The sequence below is a fragment of the Parambassis ranga genome, chromosome 12 (assembly GCF_900634625.1).
Source record: "Parambassis ranga chromosome 12, fParRan2.1, whole genome shotgun sequence".
NCBI lineage: Eukaryota > Metazoa > Chordata > Actinopteri > Ambassidae > Parambassis > Parambassis ranga.
In genome coordinates this window covers 5,465,632-5,483,662 of record NC_041032.1, presented here as the reverse complement: position 1 = coordinate 5,483,662, position 18,031 = coordinate 5,465,632, and the positions used below count along the sequence as shown (strand labels likewise).

Genomic DNA, 18,031 nt, shown 5'->3' with positions numbered 1-18,031 from the left:
GCTAGATTTCAAACATGGTAGCACGACAGTAGAGGAACCAGGGGCCTCAGGCTGATGGCTTAGTAGCTGGACAGCAAATGAACAGAGGTGCTTTAATACATACAGTGGAGTCTCTCAGTGTGACGACCCAAAGACCAGCATCAACAGGCAGGATTGGATGGCAGGTCATCTCTTTAGGTTGCGCAGGATGTTGTCTGCATCTCGGTCTCACATCCACTTATCTTCCAGCTGCCCCAAATACTGGGACACCAAATGTATTAATCCACTGCTGAAAATAGTCCCCGACACATGCACCATTTCCTCCATCGAGTCCATTTAATGAACAGAAAACCACTTCATTCACCAGCTTTGTCATTCTGATCTGCTATCGATAATTTATCCATAGATTCGTCCCACAATTGTAATAATGAATCTACAGTACTAGCTGTGAGAACAATAACATTAGTCATACTACAACAGCTGAGGATGTTGGAGAGCACTATAGAGTATTAATAGGCAGGAATTTGAACGTTTAGGGTTACAGGTGAGATGATTTCTATTACTCCAGCAAAAGGATTAGCATTGTCTATATTTAGCACAGGTAAGACTGCCTTTTAAATCCTGCTTCATTTCCTATGCAGCGATGTATAATTGCATTTCCTTAAAGTTGGAGCCAGATTTTTGGATAGAAATCCAAACATATTGTGTACTACATTTCCCAATATCTACATCTGTGTTTGGTGATCCTCCTTACAGTGTACAGTGGCTGTTAAAGGCTCATGCTGTTGTCTAATACCTCCATTGTGATGACATCACTTGGACTATTTTAGACTCCTGCGCTCCTCCATCCACCTGAACCTCGAGAACGCTGTTTTTCTTCATAAACCCCTCTTAAAGCACTGACTAAGACATGGAAATAATGTAGTGACCTTTATGTGTAACTGATGCGGTCGGTTGCAAGACATAACAGAAAGTACAAGTATCTGCTGTCACCTCATCCACCCAAAAATACTATCTTTAAGGCTGTGTGTATGCTAGCTGTGAGCACACCGGGCTGCCCAGGCCAGCTCATATTCTCTGATCCAATCAGCAGTGGCTTATCTCCTCCTCTTCTGGGCCTGCAGCTGCCACCACAGTAATTCCCATACATTTATGTCTACAGGAGCTCTGGAAACAATCCACCCTCACCATCCATGGCAACAAGAACTGGAAACATTAGCCCTGATCTATGATTACACACTAGCAGCATTTGCTCTCTTCACTCTTTGCCATGGTTCTTTTTTAGGGCAGTAATTACTCAGAGTGCAGAATAATATGCTGTGTCTGTTGAATGTGTGAATATTTGGGGAAAATTCCGCAAATCCCGACTAGATCTGGTGGATACATTAACAACAGTGAACATCACTGCTGGTTTTATGCTCATATATATATATATATATATATATATATATATATATATATATATATATATATATATATATATATATATATATATATATATATATATATATATATATATATACACATATACATTGGCCATTACTTATGTTAACAAGGTGTTGACTGCAGGTAACAGGCCCATGCTGAAGCTCTTACATCGAAATATAGTGTAGCAAGTACAAACAGCAGCCCAGCAGAACACAGACAGATCAGCAGTGATGAGATGAAAAGAAAACAAGAGTTTTGCTTATGTCCTCAATGAACTGTACTGGAACTCGGACTGAACTCTTTTTCGTCCTTCCTTATGATGTTGTTCTTGGCCAGTGTTGATGGTTGTTTAAAAAATACATGTCAGAAGAACTGTCAGAGGGGGAACGTGTAGTGCTGCTCAGAAGTGTCTATCCTGCAATAGGAACCTTTTGTCTTCCAGAACTTGCCTTAAAGGAACTTCAATGCAGGAAGGTTGTACAGTGATCACAAAAAAACCTTAAAAGATATGGGTGGCTCTAACACGGTCCAATATTTCCCAGAATCTACAGATTGCAGGGCATGATTAGAGGCTCAGTTCCCTGTGCCTGCAGTTCCTGCATCAAACCTTTGGTAACACTCCATTTAAAGCTGTTAGGGAACAGTAACTTGGTGTGTGCATTTCCCATTTGTTATCATACATGAATACTTGAACAGTTACTGATGTAGACAGCTGTGCTCACTTAAAGAGATGAACAAGAATAAAATGGCAGCTATAATGAGTCTGGTGTACACAGTCATGGGGAGAGTCGGGAGGTGGGAGTGTCTGGTTATGATGGGATGTGTCTGGATTTGAGTGGATTTTTGTGGAGTGTGTCAGTGTGTTTATATAGCCTTTTAGTTTTAGACCCCAGTGGTACACAAAAGCTGATTTATGGAGCTTCACAGTGAAATGTTGTATGTCACCATCTGACTAACAGTAGCATTCCAGCCAAAGATAAACCAATAGAGGGAGGTTTACTAATGTCTGTGTGTGTGTTTGTCCTCTGCCAGCTCACTGGTGGATTTCAGCCCACACCACCGCAAAAGGAGAAAACGTGTCTTGTTGGAGGCGAGCTGACCAATGAATGCAGCTCAGCAGCCTGCTCCTTGTTGCCTTTTAGAGCTATTCTCAAGTGCTGAGGAGGAACAAAAACTGTTATGGTTTTCTCTCTGGTGGAACTCATCATTCCCTTCCCAGGAGGTGCTGCTGAGTAGAAGCATTGTTGATGTGTCTGCTGCTACAAGTCTCTAAAGTCCACATTCCCCAACAGACTAATCATTCTCCCTAGTTAGAGATGTTAGACATAAGTTAAACGTAACTTTTATCATTTTCCTTATTTTCCCTTCTTGGATTTTTCCAGAATATCATACAGAGAATCTCCAGAAAATGAACTTTAGGTTACAGTTTTCAGTGCATATGTTTTCCCAATGTGAGTTTTTAATCATTGTGTGTTCTTGCAGGCTGCTGGAAACGCTGTGAAGAGGGCCTCTGATAACCTGGTGAAAGCAGCACAGAAAGCAGCGTTTGATGCTCAGGATGACCAGGCTGTGGTGGTCAAGAGCAAGATGGTGGGAGGTATTGCTCAGGTGAGTCAAAGATCCCAAAACACAGAAAAAACTAAGGAAGAAGGAAACTTAGACATTTGGAATTACCTGGACAGATAACACAATTAATGACACAAATCACTGTGTTATGAGCGTTAGTGGAGCTGGTTGCAGTAACAGTGTGAGTACTGTAGAATTTTATAGCTAACAGTAGCTTATTGACAAATTTTGGAGCCAGCCTCAAGTGGCCATTTGAGGAACTACAGCTACTTTTGACATTTGCTCCGACTCTTTATAACATGTTGTGTAACAGTTACTCTAAATGAAGCTTCCTTTTAGTTGTTCTGACGGACAGTGTTGCGTTGCAGATCATTGCCGCTCAGGAGGAGATGCTACGGAAAGAAAGGGAGCTGGACGAGGCCAGGAAGAAGCTGGCCATGATCAGGCAGCAGCAGTACAAGTTCCTTCCCTCAGAGCTACGGGAGGACAGCCAGGAACAGTGAGAGTGTGTGCGTGATTGTGTGTATGCAGACACACAGGATCATCAGTAATGAAAGTGATTCTTGGAACGCTCAGGACCTTCCACCAGCTCATGCTTTAGATGTAACATTAGGCAGTATGACTACAACTCCACAAGATTCTCTGTATCAATCTGTGTCTGTATTTATGTCTAAAGAATAACAATGATTATGACTTTTGATAATACTGTGCTTTGGTTATATATGATCTTATACTTTCCAGTTTGTCCGTCTCTTTCGTCATCTTCTTTTTTTTTTTTCTTTTTTCTTTTTTTTTTTAAGTTTATATGTACATTTTGTGTGTCTTCATCCTGCCAGCAAAGCCCGCTCACCTTCACTGTTACACTTATATATAGAGGTGGTTTATGCTTTTGTGCCAATTATGTCAAATCTATGCAAAAACTTTTTTATGCAGATGTATTTTCAGACAAAGTTCATCGTGAAGCGTTATGACAGTAAGTACAATCAGTGCGTTTGTGTCAGATCTGAAAGAACAAAATGAAATGTGTATGTTTAGATTTGGAAATGCGATGGAACAGATCAGAGAGGATATTTTTTTAAAGAAAGAGCAAATGAAATTTATTAAAAACGTGTCCTCCAATAAATCTCTTTTTGTGTTAGTATTCAGAGTAAACAAACTACAGTATTTAGACCTGGATTACATTAGAATACTTGTGTGTATAATGATTATCAAGCCATATATTTAATTGTAAAACATTTGCCAACTAATAGACTCTATTTGGGTTCTTTATGTTTTATCGTCACACTCCGGAAACATGTGCCAAAATGTTCGACTTGTTACCAAGGCTCCACTATTAGCATTCTATATTTGTGCCTTATAATCAATTATGTGATAGTATTTAACCTTCAAGTGCACTTACTTCCTAAGTCGTACAGTAAAATAATCAGGTCATGATTTAAAAACAGCTTTATGCCACCAGTGGCTTTATTTTCCTATGCATATTATTTTTAGAACAAGCTACGTAACAGTAATCAAACAAAGCCTTTTGTTCACATTGACTGTACTGTTCCGTGATATAATTGTGCACAGCGGAGATTTACATTCAATAAAGCCAGTTTTCAGTGAAATTGCTGACATGTGTCCAAGAGTTTAAATCACACACCCCTCTGTACGTGCTGACATGTGTTACTTTATCTGTTTAGAGTCTTGACTGATTAATAGTATGCAGATCTTAGATCTGGTTTGTGCCTTCAGAGGGTTTGTATGCAATCATAATTTATTACTTCTCATGTGGTTAGTCAGTGTTGGGGTGAGAGAGGTACCAGGGTTGTACTTTAACTCCCCCCTTTGTGAAAAAGTGCAACAGTATCCTAAGAGAAGGTTTAAATACACGTCTCTCCACCTTCCAGTCCTGGACAGTCAACACAGTGGCTCTTCAGGTCAGGTATTTATGGTGGTATAGCATGTTTCCTATGAGCTGATGGGGCTCTTAAGGACTTATTACCTATATTAGTGGAGGGAGTTTAAATCCACATATCTGGATGGACTGTGGTCTTGTGGACTGGAGTGCTGTCCTAGTGGAGGGCCAGTCCTCAGCGTGGGCTCCCATAATAGTGTGACATTGTCCCCTGGAAGCACCCAGAAAACAGTTTTAATTAGTTTCCACTAATTGTTTCTTTGTCTGCTGTTGGTGGATTAGAGTTATTCATGGTAACCAAGCTGGCATAAATCTGCTTTTCAAATAACATTTGATAATAATAATAACCTTTTACATGTGATGAATCTCATCGGGAACAATGCATCTCAGGACTGGGTGAGCAGACACAGCAGGATTTGTTATGGATGGTCACACTCTTGTAAGATTTTCAACTCTCAATCATCAATCTTTAAAAAAAACATGATGAGGACCATGTTTAGGGCTCTTTCTGCCACACCTGAATTCACAATGACACTTGTGCTGTTTGTAGCGCCACACTCAGCCGCACTCAGACGGAAAAGAGGAAACACACAGGATCCATGTTCAGAACACACGCAGGATTCTGCTGTACTCTGTACTTTCACTCCACACTTCAAACTAATATGTTTTATTGTTGGTCTGTGCATTTACTTGTTATGCATGGTGACCATTTTTGAACTAGCCTTAAGTATCTTAATATCCAGCACAGTTATATACGAAGACATGTATTATTTGTTTCACTTTAAATCTAAATTAATTATTTAAGTCTAAAAGTAGGCTTGCCGTTTAAAAAGTGGATTTCTTCATCCATTCACTGTCCGTGTGTCTGTCTGTGTGTGTGTGTGTGTGTGGGTTCATCCCCCGCAGGTGCTGTGGGTGTGTGTTTACCTCCGCAGATGTCTCAGGTGCAGCCAGCGGACCTGATTTATTCTCACACTGCAGACACGTCACGCGCAGACTGGACAACTCTCGCTGCCTAAATATGGGCAACGACCCGCGCGGGCCCTCAGAGTCTGTGGGCTCGTGCAGCTATTCCATCCTCCAGCCTCCACAGAGCCGCTCAGACAAGCCGCTCGCGCGCTCCTGTCCCTGTCACAGACCGGTGCCCGTGTGTCTGTCCGGATAACACAACACTTCTTCTTCTTCTTCATCATCTTCTTCTGCTGCTGCTCAGAGCTCACATCCTGAGGAAACATGGAGGCCATCAAGAAGAAAATGCAGATGCTGAAGCTGGATAAGGAGAACGCGATAGACCGGGCAGAGCAGGCTGAGGTGGACAAGAAGGGGGCAGAGGACAAATGCAAACAGGTACGCAGAAATGACAGTGTGGGGCAGTGGGTGTGTTGCACCAGCAGTGTCATAATTATTCACTTTAGAAACATGTTAAAAGTAAAAAAAAAGAGAGACGGGGGATGAGTGTTACACTGTTTTCCAGTGCATGAACTGAACTGGCCCCTGAGGCCCCTGTCACTGTATGAGGCCCCGGTCAGAATCAGTAACAATCAGCTAGAACTTGTCACACAGAGCAGCTCCAGCCTTACTTGGTCTGACGGTGATGCTCCCTGTCCACCTATCAGCCCTCACACATAGCACTTACCTCTCATGATGCCTATTAACCCCTTAATTAAGAGATTATTTCCCATCTTACATCTACACCTAGTAAAAACAGGACATGTCACTAGTGGTTTGCCACCGGAAATTAACACATAATATACATTTTAAGCAGAATACATAGGAGTCTTCTACAAAGTTTGCCACATACTTTGATACATTCCTGATTTGCTTCTAAAAATATACGTGGCAATAACAAATGTAACAGCTATATAATATTATATTGTTGCATTAATAGATACATAGATAGATAGATAGATAGATAGATAGATAGATAGAGTCCCTTAGAGGACGGCATGCAGGACTGATCCTGACCTCTTTGTAACAGAGGTTCTGGAGGTTCATGAGAATCACAAAACATTGGACTCCAGATGGAGAGGGTCTCTGAGGCTCAGTCTAGATTGACTGTTGGGTTTGTGGTCCCCTCCCTGACCAAGGTCTTTCTGGCTCAGACTGCCTGGTTCCAAACATCTCCTGAGATCACTCAAAGCTGCAAAAATGGTTTCTCGTCCCGAACCACACTTTATAACTTTATTGCGGAGATCCTCACAGAGGACTTCATGGCTCCTTTTTTTTAAAATCAATTCGCCATCTAATTACATTCAACTTTACATATCTGTAATGTACAATTTAATCAAATATACCGAAAGGTGTACTCTCTATTTTTATTTTAAAATAACCCACAATGCTTGCAAAAAGTAAAGCCCCTAAAGACACTGCATGCCGATGTAGCCTAAAGAATTCCAGCATGTGCATATGCAAATATACCTCTAAACTAAAAAGGATTGAAAATGGACTATTGATCTGGATTTAAAAGACAAAACCTTTATTTTCATGTAGACTAAGACATATTAGTTGAAATGTGTTCTTCACTGGAGGAACAGTAGAACATTTAAGACAGGTAGACTACTTTTACAGCTTCCACTTAACACTTAATATAAAGGTGAAATGTGAAGAAAATCAATATATGTATTTCATTCATTTAGTCAGCTTGGTGGGTTATTATAAATCTCACTAACTTCCCTGACATTTATGGTGTAGTTCTGACCCCAGTGGTGCAGCAGAGGGTCGGGAGCTTGCTTTGATATCCATGGAAATGACACACAGCACATTCAGGCCATGATAGCCTCTCACTGATGTGATGATGCTGATGGAAAATATGGTCATAATGTGTGAAGGCTTAATAAGTAAGGCCAGACATTTGAACTGATCTACAAACCAACCGATATGACATCCAGCTGAATCAGCTCCGTGAGAAAGCAGCCAGTGTCATTGTTTCATCGGTGTTCCTTCATGACCTGTGGCCTCCTCCTTTGTAGCTCCACACTTTATTAAACAAGATCAGGTAGCAGTGTATTAATAGATAGTATCTGTGCAACTGCCAGCATAGCATTTGTTCCCAGAGGATCCCAGCCTGTACGCCTAACAATGCCCGCACCATCACTTCTCCCTGAGCATTGAATACTGGCGTGTCTATTTCTGTGCTCCACGCAAAGACCCCCACCTTCTCTGAATTGTCGCTGCTGGTAGAGAGAGTCCAAGCTTTGGGAGTTACTGCTGTGACTGTAGGATCGGGGCTGCCTGACGCTATTTGTGAGGGAGAGGCCTTACAAGGCTACAGTGTGGGGAGAGGCTGTCAGACGAGATATAGAAAGGACATTTGTTCCTGGGACATTGTCATCGGGCCACATCACTGTCATTTTAAAATTGTCTTTTTATAGGCCCGAGAAGCTGTTGTTGTAAATGGAAACAACATTTGGAAATAAGTAAGAGGACAAAATGGAGAGGGTTCATCCTCTGGAGGGCAAAGAAATGATCTGAAAGAAATATGTCTATTGATTTGTGGTATACGGATTTAGGAGTCAGCAGAAAGAGGTCCACGGCAGTGATGATGTCAGCATCACTGTCAAAATGGCAACCTCTGAGCTTCTTCATCATGTTAGCTGTAGTGTGAGGGGGCCCGTTGAAGTGAACAGGGCGGGTGTTTAACAAGTTCAAATCATGCTTTAATTTTCAATTATCATATGAGTAGATATGTAAGCTCCTCCTGTCTGAAGCATTATTTATTAAATTAATAAGTGGGTGAAGGTGAGTGACCACCATGGCCACCACAGTGGCTCTGAACCTTTCTGGAATAATTCTGATTCTGGAATGAAGTATAGGATCAGAATTTTCTGACATGTTCTGCTTCTTTGTGTCGGTGTGCGTGTCCTGCAGCTGGAAGAGGAGCTGCTGGGTCTGCAGAAGAAGCTGAAAGGAGTGGAAGATGAGCTGGACAAATACTCTGAGTCCCTGAAGGATGCCCAGGAGAAGCTGGAGCAGGCGGAGAAAAAGGCGACAGATGTAAGTAGAAGGAGTTGATACTGTACTATTTATGCAGAGAGGCAGCAATGTAAGACGTCGTTAGTGTTCTCACGTGGTCACGGACTGGTTGCAGAGGATGTCGATTTACACACGCTGTCATTCTGACATGTTTCATATATCACTGCTCAAACTGTTTCCTTCAGGTGTTTAAAGACGCAACACTTAGATTACTACAGTTATAAATTTAGACCGTCGGTCATATAATGTGCGTTGGAAACAAGAGAAGCAGGACTTGGGGTGTTAGGCAGATTGGTTCTGTCAGTCAAACTGGACACACACATACCTTATCTCATACAGATCCAGTAATTATTAGTGTTAACATTAAGTTCAAAGATCAATAAAAACATACTGGACATGCGTCCATACTGCGTCATTACCTCTCTGCCCACAGCACCAGTGGAGAGTCTTAAATCTGTCTCACGTAGCGTCAACATATAAAGCCTGTCAGCACGTTGAGGCCAATGCCAGTTATTCTAACCAGTCTCAAGAGCTTGCTGAGGAGCGTTTGGTTTCTTGAGTGCTTGATTGGCTCCGGCCTGTGCAGACGCTGCCGCTCCTTAAGCAGCAGTCCCATCCAATTTCCATTCAATGATCAAAATGTTATAGTGCTTCTAATCTAAAGGAGGTTGCTATCAATCGGCATAAAAGAGTGTAGCATAGGAGCATACAACATGGCCGCCACCATTGTGAGACCTACCCCCTTTGAAGGTGGTGTAACTGTTGCTGTGCCACATCCCCTGTTGGTTTTTGGTCCATTTTTTTAAATAGACACAACTGTACTCTTATACTACTTTATTTTATTTATATATTTTAAAATGGGCTATGTAAATAAATAAACTTGAACTGAACACAAATGAGTAATTTAAGTGTATATTTAAGTGTATAATTATTATTAGTTATTAGCCCCCTGTAGTGCTTTAAAGGTATTACACAAAGGTTTGGACCCAGGTCTCTGTCTCTCACACACACATTCACACATTAACACATCAAATGATGCAACATTTTCCCCCTACTACAGACATATTGTATATTGACTTCTAAAATAACAATGCAGCTTTCAACAATCATGTCAAAACAGTACATTCATAATTATTATAGTTGCAGTTGGGACATGCAACACAGAATGAAAAAACAAAAAGACAGCAGAAAAAAAACATGAACTTCAATATCACTTAGGTACATTACTCACAATTTTGAGCTTTTTTTTGTCATAAATCATTTCATTTCTGAGCAATTATAGCGCAAAGTATCAGAGTGATGCAGGAAAAAGGCTTGTCCTGAAAGGAGTGGGACCCTCTTGTGTGCACTCCTACTGTGATCTTACCAAAGATGGAAAAGAACTGAAGCAATGAATTTGTTTATGGTTCCACTGCTTCGCTGCTGTAGATGGCGTTCACTCTAACGTGAACATCAGGCTAACAAACATGGTCCTGTGCAGTGCAGTTGGACGACCTGTAGTGTAAGAGTTACAGTCAGCAGTGAAACCATCTCAGTGGCAATACATAGAAAAAAAAGAGTGTTGTGAAAGCTGAAGTAGAAACTGTTCAATGGTCCTTCCCCTGTGGACAGTGGATAAACATTTCCCGCCTAGCTGTGAAAGTCTGAACTCTTCCTTTCCTGTCAGGAGGCCTTTTTGTGGTTCCTTTGTTAACACAGGAGTCTTTCAGTCTGCAGTGTCTCCTGTGTCTGCTCGGTAATCCTTCCCTGCCGTTGCACGTGGCTGCACAGCTGCTGCTCTGGCTGATGACTGACTGGAATGCTGTGAAGATGGAGAACATAAAACACTTTCAGTACAGACAGCCAGATCAGTGCTGTTTCCCCACTCTAAGGTCAGAATAGACATATAACAGCCAATTAGGTTTAAGTTCTTTACATAGTGGGTTTACTCTTTCTTTATGCTTTCTTTGTAGGATTTGAAAAAATTGTTCAAAAAATTGTTCCTCTCTATGTGGTTATCTACTCCATTTTTGTATCAATAGAAACATAATGTTGTAAAACGGTGACTATTCAATATATTTTTAAAGCCTGATTGGACCTTTTGTAGCATTGGCCACTAGTGGGAGCTTGAAATTATACCATGCTGTATCAATAATATTAGCCTTGATATTTGACCTTTGTGTGTTTTTTATTTGTTTTTATTTTTTATTTTTTTTACTTCAAATAGGCTAGTATAATATAAAAAAATAGAATGGGTTTTTGTTCTCTAATTTGCCAAATTATGCTAATTTGTGCGCTGAAGTCTAGAGGTTTGATTGGTTTAGATTGATGGTAACTTTATTTTGAAATAAACCGGAAGGATCCTTCGTTTGTTTCGACCTCTGACACCGTTGCTGCGGCAACGTAGAGATACCTGTGTGAGGCTGGGAGCTGAGAGTCTTGACAGCATGGCGAATTTTACATCCATAGACGCGGTGAGAAGGAAAATTCAGTCCCTGCAGCAAGTGGCCTACGAGGCGGAGGACCGAGCCGAGCTGCTGCAGCAGGATGCGGACATGGAGAGGCAGGCCCGCGAGAGGGTAACGCTGAAGCACGGTCCGAGGACCGGTAGACCGGTGGACCCGGGTTAGAGAGTCCGAGTTTCTAGATAGCAAAAAAATAGCTAATTAGCTCAAATGTTTGGAAAAGCCCTAGTTCAATACATAAACTGCACTTTACCCGAAACCAAATGTAAAAATGGGCTAAACAACTTGTCAAGTTTGACCGGAAGTAGCAGTATTAAAACTTCACTTGATGATAGTTTATGTTAAAGTGTGCGTTGTTTCATTCAAGGGCTCAGAACACACACACAATATGACAAACAGGAGCATTATTTATTTACATAGCCCATTTAAAAACAAATGAATAATTAGGAAGTAGTATCAGGCGCTGTATTTGTTTATAAAAATTGACCAAAAACCAGACACAGAGCTGTGGGGGAAATGCTGCATTTGATTTGATATTCATTCATCAGGTGTGTTCAGATCAGAATCAATTTCTGATCATCAATATGCCTCTGCCAAATGTTTAGTTATCAATATGTCTATGTGACCTGTGTGTGTCTACAGGCTGAGGCAGAGGTGGCATCTCTAAACAGGCGTATCCAGCTGGTGGAGGAGGAGTTGGACCGAGCTCAGGAGAGACTGGCCACTGCTCTGCAGAAGCTGGAGGAGGCTGAGAAAGCTGCAGATGAGAGTGAGAGGTGAAGAGTGCTCACTAAGATCCGAACATTTCAATTCTTCACGCAGTTATAATTTTGGACCCAAGAACAAGCTTGAGTAACCGTGATGACATCACTACGGCACCTCCAGGGTTATGTTCTTAGATTTATTGAAGCCCTGTCATAGCCATTCCTGGATTTCTTGTTTAACCCAGTGTTAACATGATGAATATAATCACACAAACCTAATTTTCCTGTCCCTGTGATCATTCAGAGGAATGAAGGTCATAGAGAATAGAGCAACAAAAGATGAGGAGAAAATGGAAATCCAGGAGATGCAGCTGAAGGAGGCCAAACACATCGCAGAGGAGGCCGACCGCAAATATGAAGAGGTGCGGAATTACATATATTTGTGTATTTTCCAACTGGTTCTGGTTCCTTTTAACATTTTTCTGATTTAACAAGATCTGTTAAAAATCCTTTGACACTCTTGCCAGTTTTCCTGATCGACATCTGTCTAGTATTCTGTTCCCCCTCAGGATAGAACCCACTAGGATGCTTGTTAAAAATATTTTGTGAGTGTAATGAAAACATTTCAATACACAGCTGGGTATAAAGGTCACTGATGATAGATCTAGGATGTTAACTGTCTTTGTAAACATACTATATGATACGTGTTCAGATGTGTTATGGATGAGTCAGGTCAATGTGTGCCGACTGTGTGCAGGTTGCACGTAAACTGGTGATCCTGGAGGGTGATCTGGAGCGCTCGGAGGAGCGTGCTGAGGTGGCTGAGGCGTAAGTCAATACCTGCACCAGGAAAATTCACACCGACACGAGAGCCCCCGTGCATTATTCATGTTGTCATAGTAAAGATCATGTGATCACTTCTATAACAGCGTGTGATCTTACACATTCACTGGTCTTTGATATTACAGTTGAATGTATATCTCCTGTAGTGGGAAATGTTGGCCTTGCATGGTGAATTTGAACAACTACAACTAATTATCATGGTTGTTTTTAACCTACTGAGCCTTAAATTAATATTCAGCAAATGAGTTTTTGTTGCCTAATTTAGCAGCATAACATATCATATTAACTCATCTGATCCCAAAGAAACCTGAATGTGTGTTTTGTCATCTCTCTGTGTGTTTTTTTTTTTTTTGTAATGCATCGTGATTGCATGAATGCACCACCGCCACCATCTGTATGGGATTTGTGCTGTTTAATGGCTGCCCTGCCCACTGCACCTCCCCTCACCCCCAACCTCCACCCTGGACTAACCGCTGCAGCCGTGTGAGGGAGCTGGAGGAGGAGCTCAGATTAATGGACCAGAATCTGAAGTCCATGATGTGCGGCGAGGAAGAGGTACTTTACTGTACAAACTCCACAGAGTTTTGATGGTTACCCGCTGCCTTGCGCTCCTCTGACCTGCTGCCTCTTTACCTCCCTGTGTTTCCTGTCTAACCTGCACCTGCCCTCTGTCCCTGAAACAATGAAAACCAACACTAAACTGCTGGGCACAGATCCTGAAGGGACCATCCTGAGTATTAAATATCAATGACTGCTGCACTGGGCGACACATTCTTTCATTACATGAAGACACATTTTATTTTGAGTCAGCCATACATTCACTGCCCTACTGAAACACAATACTCTCATCAGCAAATGGGAATTAATCAGCTGGTTAAAATAGTTCCAAACATAAGTTGCACATATTTCCTCCCAGTGTGCTTGTGGCTGTTGGTTTTTGGCATTTCATGGGATTGGTTGAAAACAACTGTAGAAAATATATGTATTATATATATTATTATATAATCTATAGACCTCATGTCTACCTTCTTTTACCCCCACCCTCAGTTTTCCCCATCTTTCAGACAGTTTGGGGGACTTTCTGCTCTCCTACCTTTCCAATCACTGCTTTCCTTCTTTTCCTTTTCCTCTTTCTTGCGTTGCTTAGTAAATCGGGTGACCTTGAGGAAGAGTTGAAAAATGTCACCAACAACTTGAAGTCACTGGAAGCCCAGGCTGAGAAGGTACAGTAGACGCTGAGGGGCTAAATAGACTGTATACAAAATGCAGAACGTACCGATAAATGTAAGGCATACTGTAATTAGATACAAAGATATGGAGAATCTGAGACATGAAAAAATGCAAAATGTTATCCTGTGTTATGTCATTTGTTTAGGTATTATATTAAATTATTTGGATATATGTATTAAAGATTTTTTGTGAATGCTAGAATACCTTGACACCTCTTATGTTTGGATTTCAGTACTCGCAAAAGGAGGACAAATATGAAGAGGAAATCAGAGTTCTTACTGAGAAACTGAAGGAGGTGAGTCACATTTCTATGTTTGTGTTTTTGTTAGTAGGGCTCTCAGTGTTTTACATGTCGTCCTGCTGTGGTCTGTGTTCCAGGCTGAGACCCGTGCAGAGTTTGCAGAGAGGTCTGTGGCCAAGCTGGAGAAGACCATTGATGATTTGGAAGGTACTTCACACTCACACGTCTGCTCACTCTGCTTTAGTCAATCATGTTAAACAGCTTCACTAATCCATGTTCTACTATTAGAGCAGAAGGGGTGATAGGCTGGACAGCTGTGCTGAGCACACTAACTCAATTACTGGACCTTTGGTTTAGTTTAATGGCATGGTTATGCAGTACGAGAAGGGACTCCTGCTAAATATATTACGGTCCCCTGGAACACTGATATGTATTAATCTGTCTGTGGGTTTTGCATGAGGTTATGTTAAGTGATATAAATGGTCAAAGATGTTTCTGTGTGTTTACATATTGGTAATAATGTTACACCTAAACCTCCCACAGCTTAAAGCCTGAGTACACATCTAGATACTCATCTTTTGAGCTATTCTGGGGTGTTTCCTTCTCTACTTGAAAGAATACTCTGGTACATTTTGCAGTGTAGCCATAACTTCTTCTAGACTCAGTCTGCCATTACTTACATGTACACTTGGTGGCGCCATTGTTCAAGTTGTTTGATTTGGTCAGCTATCTTATCTTCTTATCCAGACCAGATGAAGGAGACCATCATGCTGTTTCAGTCCTTTATTTGTCAAGAACAGAACCACTGTTCTGCAGGCTGCAGACATACCTAATTAAAATAAAACACAGATAATTAAATGGATGTAATTTTGTTGCAAGAAAAGGTTGCATGCTAAGTTGACCTGTAAATTGTGCCATGAATCTTGGTTGTTTGGTGTGAACATCTTCCAGTTTCAGTGCTTCACTTTTCTGTTTCCTGTCACCTCTGTTCCTGCTCCGTGCACCTCTCACTCTGTGATTCTTCATCTGTGTGTGTGTGTGTCTTCCTCTAGACGAAGTTTATGCTCAGAAGCTAAAGGGCAAGGCTCTGAGCGAGGAGCTGGATCTGGCCCTCAACGACATGACTACACTGTAGACGCTCTTTCTCTTCCTCTGTGCCTCTTCATCCTGTCTGAACTCTTCTCTGCCTGTTCGCTGTCCTGCTCTGTTCCACAGTGGTAATAATAATAATAATAATGATGATAAGGGCTGGAAGAGCCTGGAAACATGCTGAATTCATCCAGCTGTATCTCTCCTACACAGGACTGGTCTGTTGTAGTCACTGCTGTGTGTCTCCGAGTTAATGTTTTCTCATACATGTCATCCTGTGCCCCCTTCCTGTATGTAATAAATGATTTAAAGCTTTCTTGACTTTTCTGTCTCCCAGTTTTCCCTCTTCCTCTTCCATTTTCTTCTTTTATAAGCATAAATTACACTGTTATATGACAATACGACATTCATACACTCAGGAAGGAAGTTCTAGGCCGTCTCTCTAACTGGTATAATCCTTCTGTACACCTTAGACTTTCTCTGGATTTTCTCTTCAAGGATGTCACAGGATTTATGCATCAGGCCATTTATCAATTAACCTATTGAGGAATAAGGGCTTATTACTCATCCTCTTAAAACATGATACAGACCTGAGACTAAAAAAAAATCACTTGACATACAAACAATTGGAATCTGCATACTATGCATACTATCTGCATAGTTTGGTTTGCTCTTCAGCAGCCTTTAGTTTTCTCTGTTCACCCTTTGGACCCCTGCTTGGCTTCACACCTGTCTTTCTCCTAAACCTATGGTACGACTACAACACACAGAAAAACTTGAATATCTGCATCTTCAATTCCAGACATGAGACCGTTTCTAAAAGCTCATCTGTGACTTTGTTTCCATCTTCAGAGAAACTGGCCCAAGCCAAAGAGGAAAACCTGGACATGCACCAAGTGTTGGACCAAACTCTTCTGGAGCTCAACAATCTATAAGAGAGCTCTGCAGAGCTGTGTGGAGGACGGCCTGAGGGACAGAGAGCAGAGCATGAGAAACAAAGGTGCAAACTCCCACCCAAAGTATTTTACAGTCATGGTACACTAAAAGGATGCAAGCAAGACAGAAGGCATTGCAGTGAAGCTGAACACGTTTGGACATATTAATGAATGGTACAGGAATTTTAACCTTTAATAACCCTCAAACCAGATCAACAATCAATTAGGAATATTTTCTTTTAAAGTCTTGTGTTGGAAGAAAATGAGTAAACTGTATTTTATCTTTTAATTTGGAGGATGTCCTTTTATACCGTGTGGGTCAATATCCATGTTGTACTATGATCCTAGTTTTCCATGTTAAAAGATCAAATGCATAAAGCTTTAATATGAACACCTAATTTTGAATAAAGGATTTATTCTTAAAATAATGGATATGATATCTGACTCTGTCTTCTACAATAATGACATTACTAATATGCACAGTGTGTGTGTGTTTAATGGCAGACATCGACAGTGTGTTGCTGCTATCAGTAAATGAAGCTGTTGTTTGAGGAGCCCTAAAGAGATAAGGAGCACACAGTTTCCTCCCTTTATCTCTGCGCACTTTCTCTTTCAGTTTTTTTGCTTTACGCAACCAGAAAAAGTTTTAGTCTTGTTATCATGCAGTTGTGCATTAAAGCACAGGAGTTAGAATGTGACACTAAAGTCACAGTAAGACACGGAAATGCAGGATCAATTGATTTAACATTCCACCTCTCACTCACATCTAATTTAATCCTAATCTGTTCTCATCTCCTGCTGCTCCCCCTCTGTTCAGACCTGTCTCCTACAGATACTTAAACCTCCTCCAGCTCCTCTAGCCTCCTCTTCCAGGGGGGAGACAAAGATCACTCTCCCTCAGCCACACTGGAGATCTGCTGGGAGAGGAAACAAACAAACAAAGCTGCACCTCTGACCGGATCCGAGGTTAAATCGTGTTTTCTAGTTATTGATTGTGGATGTCAGAACACTGATTTCAAAGCGACTAACAAAGAGGAGATTACACTCAGATTACTGCAGGGATTAGATTATTACAAAAGCCTTGATATCCATCCTCTTCCTCCCATTTGTTTCTTGCAGCTATTCCTCCTCAAGAAACATTCTTAGTTTCTGATTGTTTCTTCACACAAGAGGAGAAAAACAATTTAAATCATGGCTTAAGGTTGCCTCCTGAGCTCCTACAATTGACAATGAACTGCTGGATAGAGAGGTTTAGAGGGATAAGATACGTGAACTAAGACGAATCTAGTAACACCTTAACTAGTGATGTCATTCATAACGAGGAATGCCCCCACATGACCAATTATGAACTATCTTAAGTAATACCCATCAGTTCCTGAGGGGTATATGAGTGGAAGTCTGCCTGTCTGAATTTCTGCTTCATTACAGATTTGATCGGTTTAGTTACACTGCCTGCCCCCATCATTGTGGTTTTATCAGCAGTGTTGTTCTCTTGTTACAGATAAAACAAAGGACAAGTTGTGAGTCCTTCGGAGTTCATTGTTTTTGTCCAGCATGTTAATTTTGGAGCTGTAAGCTACAGAAACAGACTGGACAGGCTGCTGAACAACAGCCGATGCGTTTGTTTAAGATAAGAACGCAGCAGATACTCAATTCACACCTCATCAGTAAACAGAGCAGGGAGAGGACAGCTCTCTGTGAGA

The 18,031-nt window shown here is 41.2% G+C and overlaps 2 protein-coding genes across 6 annotated transcripts in view; both read left to right on the top strand.

Annotated features, from left to right (window-relative positions):
* Window positions 1-4,585, top strand: part of tln1 (talin 1) — a 37,459-nt gene extending 32,874 nt beyond the window's left edge. For both annotated transcript variants that reach the window (XM_028417878.1, XM_028417877.1), the window contains 2 exons: window positions 2,890-3,015; window positions 3,342-4,585. In XM_028417878.1, coding sequence (XP_028273679.1) covers window positions 2,890-3,015; window positions 3,342-3,476 — 261 coding nt within the window. In that variant the 3' untranslated portion in view covers window positions 3,477-4,585. The remainder of the gene's footprint in view (window positions 1-2,889; window positions 3,016-3,341) is intronic.
* A 1,316-nt stretch (window positions 4,586-5,901) lies between these two features.
* On the top strand, window positions 5,902-16,617 carry tpm2 (tropomyosin 2 (beta)). Of its 4 annotated transcripts, none has more exons than XM_028417883.1 (9): window positions 5,902-6,217; window positions 8,738-8,863; window positions 11,929-12,062; window positions 12,295-12,412; window positions 12,748-12,818; window positions 13,313-13,388; window positions 14,296-14,358; window positions 14,442-14,511; window positions 16,246-16,617. In XM_028417883.1, exons 1-9 carry the CDS (start codon window positions 6,104-6,106, stop codon window positions 16,326-16,328), a joined length of 855 nt encoding a protein of 284 aa, XP_028273684.1. In that variant the 5' UTR covers window positions 5,902-6,103; the 3' UTR covers window positions 16,329-16,617. The 4 variants fall into 4 exon arrangements, with proteins under 4 accessions (XP_028273684.1, XP_028273683.1, XP_028273681.1 ...); XM_028417882.1 differs by lacking the exon at window positions 16,246-16,617 and adding an exon at window positions 15,357-15,714; XM_028417880.1 differs by lacking the exon at window positions 13,313-13,388 and adding an exon at window positions 13,981-14,056 and having other exon boundaries at window positions 5,904-6,217.
* Window positions 16,618-18,031: the final 1,414 nt, after the last annotated feature.

What these genes read in the sequence shown, in the direction of transcription:
- tpm2 (XM_028417883.1), top strand. Translation starts at nt 6,104, where the DNA reads ATGGAGGCCATCAAGAAGAAAATGCAGATGCTGAAGCTGGATAAGGAG. An exon ending in GCTGCAGATGAGAGTGAGAG is followed by an intron (nt 12,063 to 12,294) that starts GTGAAGAGTGCT and finishes GTGATCATTCAG; the next exon opens with AGGAATGAAGGTCATAGAGA. An exon ending in GACCATTGATGATTTGGAAG is followed by an intron (nt 14,512 to 16,245) that starts GTACTTCACACT and finishes TTCCATCTTCAG; the next exon opens with AGAAACTGGCCCAAGCCAAA.